Source organism: Hemibagrus wyckioides, linkage group LG26 (genome assembly GCF_019097595.1).
Source record: "Hemibagrus wyckioides isolate EC202008001 linkage group LG26, SWU_Hwy_1.0, whole genome shotgun sequence".
In the NCBI taxonomy this organism is placed as follows: domain Eukaryota; kingdom Metazoa; phylum Chordata; class Actinopteri; order Siluriformes; family Bagridae; genus Hemibagrus; species Hemibagrus wyckioides.
In genome coordinates this window covers 16,846,417-16,856,978 of record NC_080735.1, presented here as the reverse complement: position 1 = coordinate 16,856,978, position 10,562 = coordinate 16,846,417, and the positions used below count along the sequence as shown (strand labels likewise).

At 41.1% G+C, this 10,562-nt stretch overlaps 2 protein-coding genes and 3 non-coding genes across 6 annotated transcripts in view; 4 read left to right on the top strand and 1 right to left on the bottom strand.

The window, feature by feature from the left end:
* The first annotated feature begins 1,506 nt into the window (after window positions 1–1,506).
* Window positions 1,507–7,661, top strand: tpt1 (tumor protein, translationally-controlled 1). Its single transcript, XM_058380263.1, has 6 exons — window positions 1,507–1,663; window positions 2,425–2,498; window positions 4,641–4,828; window positions 5,555–5,660; window positions 5,850–5,966; window positions 7,165–7,661. Exons 1-6 carry the CDS (start codon window positions 1,636–1,638, stop codon window positions 7,165–7,167), a joined length of 516 nt encoding a protein of 171 aa, XP_058236246.1. The 5' UTR covers window positions 1,507–1,635; the 3' UTR covers window positions 7,168–7,661.
* LOC131347284 (small nucleolar RNA SNORA31) lies at window positions 5,349–5,482 on the top strand. The gene has a single exon (XR_009203744.1). It is a non-coding gene; the product is annotated as a small nucleolar RNA SNORA31 (small nucleolar RNA).
* LOC131347279 (small nucleolar RNA SNORD58) lies at window positions 5,710–5,780 on the top strand. The gene has a single exon (XR_009203739.1). It is a non-coding gene; the product is annotated as a small nucleolar RNA SNORD58 (small nucleolar RNA).
* On the top strand, window positions 6,425–6,557 carry LOC131347282 (small nucleolar RNA SNORA31). The gene has a single exon (XR_009203742.1). It is a non-coding gene; the product is annotated as a small nucleolar RNA SNORA31 (small nucleolar RNA).
* A 1,028-nt stretch (window positions 7,662–8,689) lies between the features above and the next one.
* gtf2f2a (general transcription factor IIF, polypeptide 2a) overlaps window positions 8,690–10,562 on the bottom strand; it is an 8,166-nt gene continuing 6,293 nt past the window's right edge. For both annotated transcript variants that reach the window (XM_058380261.1, XM_058380262.1), the window contains 3 exons: window positions 10,441–10,540; window positions 9,398–9,541; window positions 8,690–9,207 (listed from right to left, as the gene is read on the bottom strand). In XM_058380261.1, the coding sequence (XP_058236244.1) occupies window positions 9,088–9,207; window positions 9,398–9,541; window positions 10,441–10,540 (364 nt within the window). In that variant the 3' untranslated portion in view covers window positions 8,690–9,087. The remainder of the gene's footprint in view (window positions 9,208–9,397; window positions 9,542–10,440; window positions 10,541–10,562) is intronic.

The window sequence follows — 10,562 nt, the reverse complement described above, 5'->3', positions numbered from 1 at the left end:
GGTTTGAAGGGAAACAAATGATTCATAGGGAAAGAAAGAAAGAAAGAAAGAAAGAAAGAAAGAAAGAAAGAAAGAAAGAAAGAAAGAAAAGGAAAGAAAGGAATGAAAGAGAAGGAAAGAATAAAAGAAAAAAAGGTAAGAAAATGAAAGGAAAAAATAGAAAGAAAAGAAAAAAAGAAAAGAAATAAAAGGAAAGGAAAGAAAAAAAACACAAAAATAAAGCTCTTTATTAAAATTATTTAACAGAATTACTTAACTTTAGTTCTGTACTAAATTAATTAATGGAAATATGTGGCTAAACCCCCAAAGTGTAACCAACTTACTTTGGTGGGATACATTTATTATTAAAAAATAATAATAATTATTATTATTAAGTGCTCTGTATTTTGAAATGTTTTCTTGGCCTTCTTTGTGTTTCTGAGTAACCTGTTAGTTAGTCAGTTAGTTAGAAAGAAAGAAAGAAAGAAAGAAAGAAAGAAAGAAAGAAAGAAAGAAAGAAAGAAAGAATTGTGTGGGGTGGGGTGCTCCTGCAGTGGTCAGTATCTATCAAAACGGGTCTAAGGAAGGAACAGTGGTGAACTGGAGACAGGGCCATGGATGCCCAAGGCTCACTGATGCACGTGGGGAGTGAAGGCTGGCCCATGTGATCCGATCCAACAGACGAGCTACTGTTGCTCAAATTGCTGAAGAAGTTAATGCTGGTTCTGATAGAAAGGGGTCAGAATACACAGTACAGGACGGGTCAGCAAAAGGGGGACCAAGACAACATTAGGCAGGTGGCCATTGTATAACACACCAGTCGTGAACTTACTGTACACTGCCTATGTACACGACATTCATGCTGCTACGCACATTCCACTGTGACCCACTGTGCAATATCTACTGATTATACTGTGTATAATTGTTACTGCAATGATGCTACATATTCTCTTATATAATTTTATTTATTTATTTCTGTACTTATCAGTGTTGCACATTTACAGCTGCCGTGTCTGGAGTTGCACTAAAGAATTTCGCTCACCTCTACACTTGTTGTGTTGTTGATGATGTGACAATAAAGGGAGATTTGATTTTGATTTGGGGCAGCACGGTGGCTTAGGCACAGCAAGGGTTCGAATCCCGGGAACGAACAGGGCAGGGCAGGGGCCTTTCTGTGTGGAGTTTGAATGTTCTCCCCGTGCCTGTGTGGGGGAACTCCGGTTTACGGTCCAAAAACATGTACATTAGGTTCTAAATTGTCAGTGTGTGTGTGTGGTTGTCTGTCTATATGTGTGGACTGGTGACCTGTCCAGGGTGTACCCCTGCCTTTCGCCCAATGTGTTCTGGGATAGGCTCCAGCAGATCCCCGTGACCCTGATTAGGAATAAAGCGGGTATAGAAAATGGATGGATTTTGATTCGCATCATTGGTCATTGTATGGTGTAATGCCCGGTTTATCCGCTAGAGGGAGTGACTTAGCAGTAAACCGAACGGTGGGCGGGTTGGGGGATGGGGTGGGTGCGCGCTGACGTCAGCGCTCCCACTGCAGTATCCGGCGGAGAGTTTCCGTTGCTCGGCCTTTTCAGCTGAGCGTCTCAGCCGGGCTGCAGTCTCAGAGCCAGCGCCTCCTGAACCACCGCCCCACAATCCGACAAAATGATCATCTACAAGGACATCATCAGCGGTCAGTAATCTCCTGAACGCTGTCTGAACGCCCCATCCTTGGCGACCCCGCCGATATTTTTGATATTTAACGCGTTTGGTTTATTATTTATTTTTTTTAAAACTCTCTCTCCCCCTCTCTCAGTGAAGCCTGAGGCCTAGTTAGCCTAGCTAGCACTTACTCTCATGGGCTCGCGCGCATGTGCTGTATTAAAATGCCTTGTTTTCCATTTCCTTACACTTTCTAACCAACGTATCGAGTGTAAACGTGTTTAGAGAAAAATTTCGGGTGAATTCTAGGCGTCTTCCAAGTCACGAACTATAACGAAATGACTTTATTAGCCTGTTAGCTGTTATGCTAAAAAGCCGGCATGTTGACTAGCCCAGGTTTTTTCTTCTCCTTCCCACCGGCGCGCTTTAAATGGACACGTAGCTTTAAGCTAACTTGGCTCTAAAAGTTCACCCAGTCTCACCAGTCTCTGTATTAATGTCTGTTTTAAGTCGAAAGTTTTATTAGGAACTGTTTTTACAGTATATATTAAGTAGGATTTTGTTTCTAGTTAGCTCCTGGTTTGATTTTTATCCCCCCCCAGGCCTTGTGTCCATTTCAGTCCAGTCCAACTTGTTTGTTGGAAGGAAATGGATCTTGGCCAACAGAAAAGACTCTATACTTTTAATCTCTTGCTTTTTTTTAATGTGCTTTTGTGATCAGCTGATCTCTGACTCCTCCAAGATGAACAGTCTGTACTAACTTTGCTGGGGTTTTTCTTTTCGTCTTTTCAGGAGATGAGATGTTCTCGGACATCTACAAGATCAAGGAGTCGGAGAACGGGATGATGATCGAAGTCGAGGGAAAGGTAACCGAGCTCCTCACACGATCACGGCGCTTATGAGTCACTTCCTTTAAATTTACACATTGGATATTCAGGTTTGGTCTGAACAGGTGATTCAGTTATTTGACTCAGTGAGTCATATGCAGAAATGACTCTCCGCCCTTCCCTGAGACTCTCACGCTGATTTTCACCACATCAGTGTTGTGTTTTAATGTTTCCTAAAATCTTCGTTTGGTTTGTGGTGTGTGCGCGCATGCGTATGTTTCAGGAATTTTAAGACAATGCCTCGGGAATGTTATGAGGAATCCGTTAGGTTTATATCAGGTTAATATTGCCTGAGGAGGAAGGTGTACCATCAGCCGTTTCTTTTCAAATGAGTAATGACATGACTTTGAAGCAAATTTGCCCCTAGCCTTGTTTCAAGCAGGAGAATTTGAACGCTTTTTTCTTTTGAGGAATTGTAAAGGAACCTGGATGCGGATCCCAGTCAGTGAGAACTCCATCAACATTCCAGTTTGCTTACAGTTTTCACAATAATACGGTGCAATTCCGATATACTACGGCGTCAGTGAGGCTGCATCCACACTTAATCTGAATAAATTCGATAATGGTGTGTTCGTCTAAAAACGCTTCGCCTCCACATTATCGGTTTCAATTGTTTTCCAAAAGTCAGTCTCCCACACTGAAACGTCCATGTACTGCGCATGAATGACACTTAAGATGCTTCCTCCTGCGTCATTTCAGCCTGGTGTTTATTTACTTTCCGGATCTTTGAAACGTTGCGGAAATATGTTGAGGAAAAGCAGTCTTTTCCAGGGACCAACAGTGAGGGGGAGTTGTTGCTGCGTTTAACACAGTGACATTAATCTTTAACAAGGCTGTCAAAAGGGAGAGCATCCAAAACAACTGCAGTACAACGTCGTCCACCATCTTAGCTGAATCGGAAAAGTTCTGTCTTTTTTTTCCCCACAGTCCGCACCGTGGAAATAGTGTTCTCAAATCTATCCACTTTGGAGAGCGTTTGCAAAAAGAGACGTTTCCATTGACCAAAAACACTGTTTAAAATAACGTGTTGGTGTGGACATGGTCTCAGTTCAAGTTTTCAATCGATTGAACGATTTAACCGTTCATTATAAAGTTACAGCAGCTGACAGTGCTGCATTAGAAACAATTTCACACGTGAAGAACGTGCCTGAATGAACCTTTCCCTGGAGAAACATTACAAGACGTGCAGTGGTTTGTTTCCTGCCTATGAATGAATGATGAGTTACAGAAGCGGAAGAATAGCTTAATTTTTTCATCACAGTGGTTTAAGCCGTTTTCCAGGCGTTTCGTTGTATATGGAAAACTGCACTGCTGTTTTGCACAAGTTATAAAGTGATTTATTCACATTTCTGCATTTTGAGCTGCTGCATAACTACCGTTACACCAGTCAGGCATAACATTATGACCACCTTCCTAATATTGTGTTGGTTTGCTGCCGAAACAGCCCTGACCCGTCAAGGCAGGGACTCCACTAGAACTCTGAACCAGCACTAACTTCAGAAATTTGATCAACAGTAGCTCGTCTGTTGGATCGGATCTCACGGGCCAGCCTTCACTCCCCACCTGCATCCATGAGCCTTGGGCACCCATGACCCTGTACTTGGTTCACTTGGACCACTTTTGATAGATACTGACCACTGCAGACCGGGAACACCCCACAAGAGCTGCAGTTTTTGGAGATGCTCTGATCCAGTGGTCTAGCCATCACAATTTGGCCCTTCGTCAAACTCGCTCAAATCCTTACACTTGTCCATTTTTCTGCATCATAAAACATCAACTCTGAGGACAAAATGTGGACTTGCTTCCTAATATATCCCACCCACTAACAGGTACCATGATGAGATCATCAGTCTTATTCACTTCACCAGGCACTGCTCATAATGTTATGGCTGATCGGTGTATATGTATCCAACACTGTCATTTTGAGGAAGGGAAGAGGTTGTACCTTTTAGAATCAGTATTGCCATACATTTATCATTGTCATATTTTGATTTTTGTGGCATGTCATTTGGTTTTTTTTTTTTTTTTTGCTTTGATGCTGCTCACTGCAGCATAATGTTGATTTCCCAACCCTTCCATCAGTACAGCGTTTTTGCTGATGTGTCCCATTTGTGTCTGTAGATGATCAGCAGATCAGAGGGGGACATCGACGATTCGCTGATCGGTGGCAACGCGTCCGCAGACATCTCAGACGAGGGCTGCGATTCGACGACAGTCAGTGGCGTCGACATCGTCCTCAACCACAAGCTCCAGGAAACCAGTTACGACAAGAAGTCTTACATGGTCTACATCAAGGACTACATGAAGGCGTGAGTTTTACAGAGCGCTTCAAAGAGAACTGTGTGGAGTTGGTGCCGGTTGTTTTGCACAGTTAGAAATCCATGCCTCAGATTTACTGAAATTAAGTTGCGACAATACAGTTGGTTCCTGCAGTGAAGTTGCACAACCTACTATCTTGGTGTAACGTTTTGTCGTTTCCTCTTCTATCTAGAAGGATTTTCAGGAAGATTTTAGAGATTTGTTAGCACATAAGCCATACACACCCTATTCTTAAACTTTCAGTTTATTGGGGCATGGAAATCATTTCAGAGCATTGCTAAGGATCTTTTTTTGCTCTGTTTTAAATTAATGGAAAAAACAGGATGTCACAAAGATGACGAGTGTGGAGTTTTAGCTGTGATGATGATCGTGCAACTTGTTTTGCTTTTTAGGATTAATCTGTTGACAAGCTAAACACTGTATTGTTTGGCCTTAGTGTTGGTCTCTTTTTCCAGACTAACCTGTTCAGTCTTTTGCTGCTTTCTGTTCTTAGTGTATATAAATATTTTTTGGCATCTGTTGACAGCCCAGTTGCTTCTCTTGTGAGTAAGTGGGTTTAAAATGCATAGATGCTAAATAAACCGTCCCTGCGCTTTCTTCATGTCAAGTCTGTGACCTGGGAGATTGAATTGGGGACAACATGACGACTTTGTGAAACCCTCGTTAGTAGAGGCGTGTACCGACACATGAAGACATGATGATTGTTTTTATTACAGGGTGAAGGCCAAACTGCAGGAAACGAGTCCTGAACGAGTAGAGCCCTTCATGGCTAATGCTCAAGCTGAGGTCAAGAAAATCCTTGGCAACATCAAGAACTTCCAGGTAAGTGTGTGTGCACGCCTGTTCAAACGAGCGCGTTATAACCACGTATGTACGATGATGACGATCTTAGGACACCTTTGGAGGTCACGACCAGTGAAACTAAATCATATCCTGAGTACGATAGACCGCTGAAAAACACAGGTCTGCTTTTGTAGATTTTTATTCTGATCAAAATCTTCCTTGGTGCAGTTTTTCACAGGGGAATCCATGAACCCAGAGGGAACCCTCGGCCTGCTCGACTTCCGTGAGGATGGAGTGACGCCGTACATGCTCTTCTTCAAAGACGGTCTTGAGACTGAGAAATGCGTAAGTGTCTGCTGTGTGTGTGATGGCTATACATGTGACCGGGTTCGTGATTGTGTCTGAATGATTGATTAAATTAGGGCACTACGGGTGAATAGGGCAGCTTTTTTATCCCAGAAGTTAATCTGTGTTAAATTATTTATTTACAGTGTAGTTTTTATGAATGCAGAACATCTGGAAACTGCAAAATGATCTGATTTTAAGGGAGTTTGAAAATTAATCACTCTAATGCTGTTTATTAAAGAAACATCTGGCTTCGTGTCACATAAGCAGGTCAACCATAAAGCCTTTCTTTTTATTGTTTGTGAGGGTTAAACTCCCCTGTGGATGTTTTTTACTGCTGGTTATAAATATGAATAATTGTTGATCCGTCTTCGTATAATTTTCAGAAAGCGCTTGTTTAGTTTAGATAGTGATGGGAGTTTAAAAAAGAAAAAAAAAAAAGGGCAGAGCCTCATTTGTGGCATCTACTGATAGACCTGCTGCCGTTATAAGTGGCCTCTGGGTTTGCACTGAGATGCGATAGGAATCCTCCTCGCGCTTTCTATCTGTCCTGTAACGTGGCAGAAGCAGATTGAAGAGAGGAGAACAGGCCGCCCGCGCCGGTCAGGCTGCGTCGATGTTTAATGCTCTATCATTGCGGTAGTGTAGACTGGCTAAACTGTCACACTGACTTTAATTAAACATTATATTTTAGTAAGCATATAGTGTTACAGTTCAGTTCTTCATTTTCTTTCCTAACATTCATGTTTTTAAATACCGAGGCATGAGATTTCCTATTTCTGTGCTTCTATTCATTGTGGCGCTGTAACAATTCTCGGTCAAGTACATCTTCACAATCTGCTTATTTCTTTGACGATTGAATGAAAATATTTATAACTGGTTTCATGATTTTGTTATATACTATAACATCTGGAGGTGGGTCAAATGGGTAGTAACTAATAAGCCAAGGAAGCCAGTACAAAGCCAAACAGACACCAGTTTTAGACAGGGGGTGTGTAGCTTTTTGAGATGGACATGGAAGAATGACTTCTTGCTTGAACCTCAAATTCGTGAATGAACTCCACTCGTTAGTCAAGCTGCTATAGTGAATTTTCATGAAGGAGGCTGGTCTTGATCAGTACTAACTAGCTGCTGGTATAAATGTGGTCATTTAGGTTGGAATTGTGTCTAATCTGCTGTGTGTGTGATTCGTCTTCAGTAAACTACCCTGCTCGTGTCCCTGACCGCTTCTCATCAGCGACTGGCCGTGAAAGCTTTTGGATCAGATCACCCATTCCACACGACTCCCCATCAGGATCAGGACCAGAAGCTCTTTTAAACCCTCCTCCCCCTCCTCTACGGCCACCGCTTCGATTCCTATAATCAGTGTCCATGCAGAACTCGAAGCTCCTCCACACCCCCAGCACAGGAGGGGTGAACAGTATTTCAGTGAGCTGGATCACATCAGAGCTTTGCATTGTCAGGGGAAAGAAGACATGATGCAGCTCACTTTAGGGTTTATTTTTTTAATTTACATCAACTTTCTTGACTGCCTGGGAATTGGTTTTGCTGTGTGCATGTCGGCGCTCAGACGGCAGTTGTACAGGTATTATTGTCCCCTCTTTCCTCGCCCATGTTGTCCAAATCACAGAATTGTATAGGATTTCTTGGCACTATTTGTGAAATAAATAAAGTCAAGCTGCTGGCTAAAAGGTGTCTGTGTGTGGAGAGTTTCAAGAGTTATTCATTTACAACTTCCTTTTCCTTCACAGAATTGAACATTATTAATAATCACTTTAAAGGAACGCTGCATTTTAACCACCTCCTCATGTCTGTGTGAATAAACAAGTGTCTCCTAACATGCGTATGGAGTTCTAAGACCAGGGTGTGACCTTTAGGGTGAGGTCCAGGTTAAGCTTTGTCTTGCTAAAGGTTTAGAAGCTTTCACGTGATGCTTTATAAACGCTAAACCAGTTCTTCGGGCATGTTTTTATTTTTATATTTACACAATTCTGGGAGTGGACCCTGAAGAATAAGGGAAAATAATAAGCATTTTGATATAAAGCTATTTATATAGCTGTTTTGCACATATTTATTATATATTTATTGTCGAACTTTTAGTTTGTTCTGTCGGCCTAAGGGTTATACGATGGGTGTAACGTTCTGGCCGATATTCGACGAAACCCGTAATGAATCGTATCGGTTCAATTATTGGAAAAGGTCAGAAGACTACTGTGTAAATGATTATTTTTTTGAACTGGTGTGTAAATTTAATGAGTGATTTTGTCCATGACTTTACTTCATGTGATCATTCTCGACGTTGTTACTGAACAATCGTACCGTCTTTTAGATTAACCGCTGGTCAAATATGGACTAGTGGCTAAGTAGCAGGTTTGCTGATGCCTTATACGCCTCTACCATTACCATTGTCTATTCTTTATGATAAGTCAGCGAGCAGGTGAAGCTACACATTAAAGTGCCGTTGTATCTTGCTAGATAAAATTTGATCTCAAACATTAACCGTTTGTGTAACCAGTCGGCGAAAATTTTCCGAGAGGCTCGTGTATAAGAATATAATTTATTGGATCGGAATCCTGAGCTTTCTGGATGGTTGTCATCAAGCAGCCAGCTTTATAACTAATAACATCTCAATAAAATGTTTATTAATGAATATTTTTATGATAGTGGTTTGCAACATCAGGGGAAAAATAGAGGCATCTATTTTAAAGATCACAGACCCAGAGTTGAATGTTTTTTTGTTTTGTTTTTTTGAAAGCTTTATTTCAGCACAAATAAAAGTAAAACTAAAATCCTAAACACTGTAATGGTTTTATTGTGTCTAGATGCTGCAGCGTTGTATCACCTTCTCGTTATTCAGCAGACATAAAACTGAAGCCGTAACGGTCTTCACTCTAATGTTGTAGAATGGCCTGTGGGTTTTTTTTCTTTAAAAAAAACAAAACACTAGACTCTTAAAAACTGCATTAAAGAAACGAGTTAGATTTTTTCTATATGGTGTTCAGGAGGCGGGGCATGTTTCCGTGACAACGGATCTACCGGCTTCTTCATGATAGTGAGGAAAAGATGAAAAGGACAGCAGTTTTGTGGATCAGCGTTAGAGAGAGAGAGAGAGAGGGTGTGGTCAGTCGCTCTTCTCCTCGTTCTGGTAATGTCTGTACTCGGGCTTCAGCTCCCAGGTGTTCTTGTGAGTTCCCTTCACGTTGTAGATCCCGATGTCACGCAGGATCTCCTTCAGGTAAGTCTGTGCAGGACACACACACGGTCAAAAGTAACCTCAGTTTTATAGCATCGTTCTATAACACCTTCTAACCAATCAGAATCGAGATGTGGAATAATTCACTCCTCCAACAGCTTATTTTTTTAATTTAGCTACACTGATTTAAGTCATCACTGTGCATGATGTGGCAATAAATAAACAAACAAAAACTTACCACAGGCTGTTTGGTGATGTCCACCAGGTCTTTAATGTTGTAATACTGGTGCTTCTCAAAGGCAGAGAAGAGCATGTCCAACACCTGCTGCTTGTCTGCTCGCGCCCTTTTACCTTCTTCCTTCTTCTTTTTCTCATAATCCAGCTGTGAAGGAGGAAAAAAGGTGTCGTCACAAGTTAGTTCCTGTTCTCGCTTAACGGTTCAGCAGCTTTAAGCCTCACCAGTCGTCCTGAAACCCCGACACTGGAGACTCCTTCCAAAAAAAAAATCTCACTTTACAGCAAGAAACGAACCCAAAATCTACAACACACCATTTTCTTTGTTAAATAAATGCCTTTGAATATGATTATTATTATTATTATTATTATTATTATTATTATTATTATTATTATTATTATTAGTCTGACGTCACGTGACTTATCCTTCATACTTTATCAGCTCCACGTGAATGAGACGTTACTATAGCAACAATAACAAAAATGTAGTCCTCTTAAAATAGAAAAATAAATAAATAAATCAACACTTCCTGACCAATCAGCTTTGAGAATTCAGCAGCACTGTGTTATGAATCTATACTGAAGTGTTTTTTTTTTTGCGAGAGAGAGCGGTAGATAGATAGATAGATAGATAGATAGATAGATAGATAGATAGACAGACAGACAACAATAGAGAGCGACAGATACATAGATAGAGATTATATATATATATATATATATATATATATATATATATATATAGAGAGAGAGAGAGAGAGAGAGAGAGAGAGAGAGAGAGAGAGAGTGTCAGAGAGAAAGAGAAAGAATTCGATTTTATTATTATTATTATTACTCTGACATCACGTGACGTATCTTTCCCACTATATCAGGTCCGTGTGAATGAGCCGTTACTATAGCAACAATAACAAGAACGTATGCTGTTATGTGAAACAAATCAACACTTCCTGACCAATCAGCTTGGAGAATTCAGCAGCACTGTGTTATGACTCTATAGGAGAGAGTGTTTTGTGTGGTGTATTTTCTGGGGATAAACGCGGCGTGACTCACGTTATACGCGTGATTGGCCACGGGTTTGTAGTTGGTGGTGACGGCTTTCTCCAGCTGCTGAGAGAACCGGTGAGGCTTCGACGACTCCTCGATCTGCAGCCTGAAACAAAGAAAGAGACATT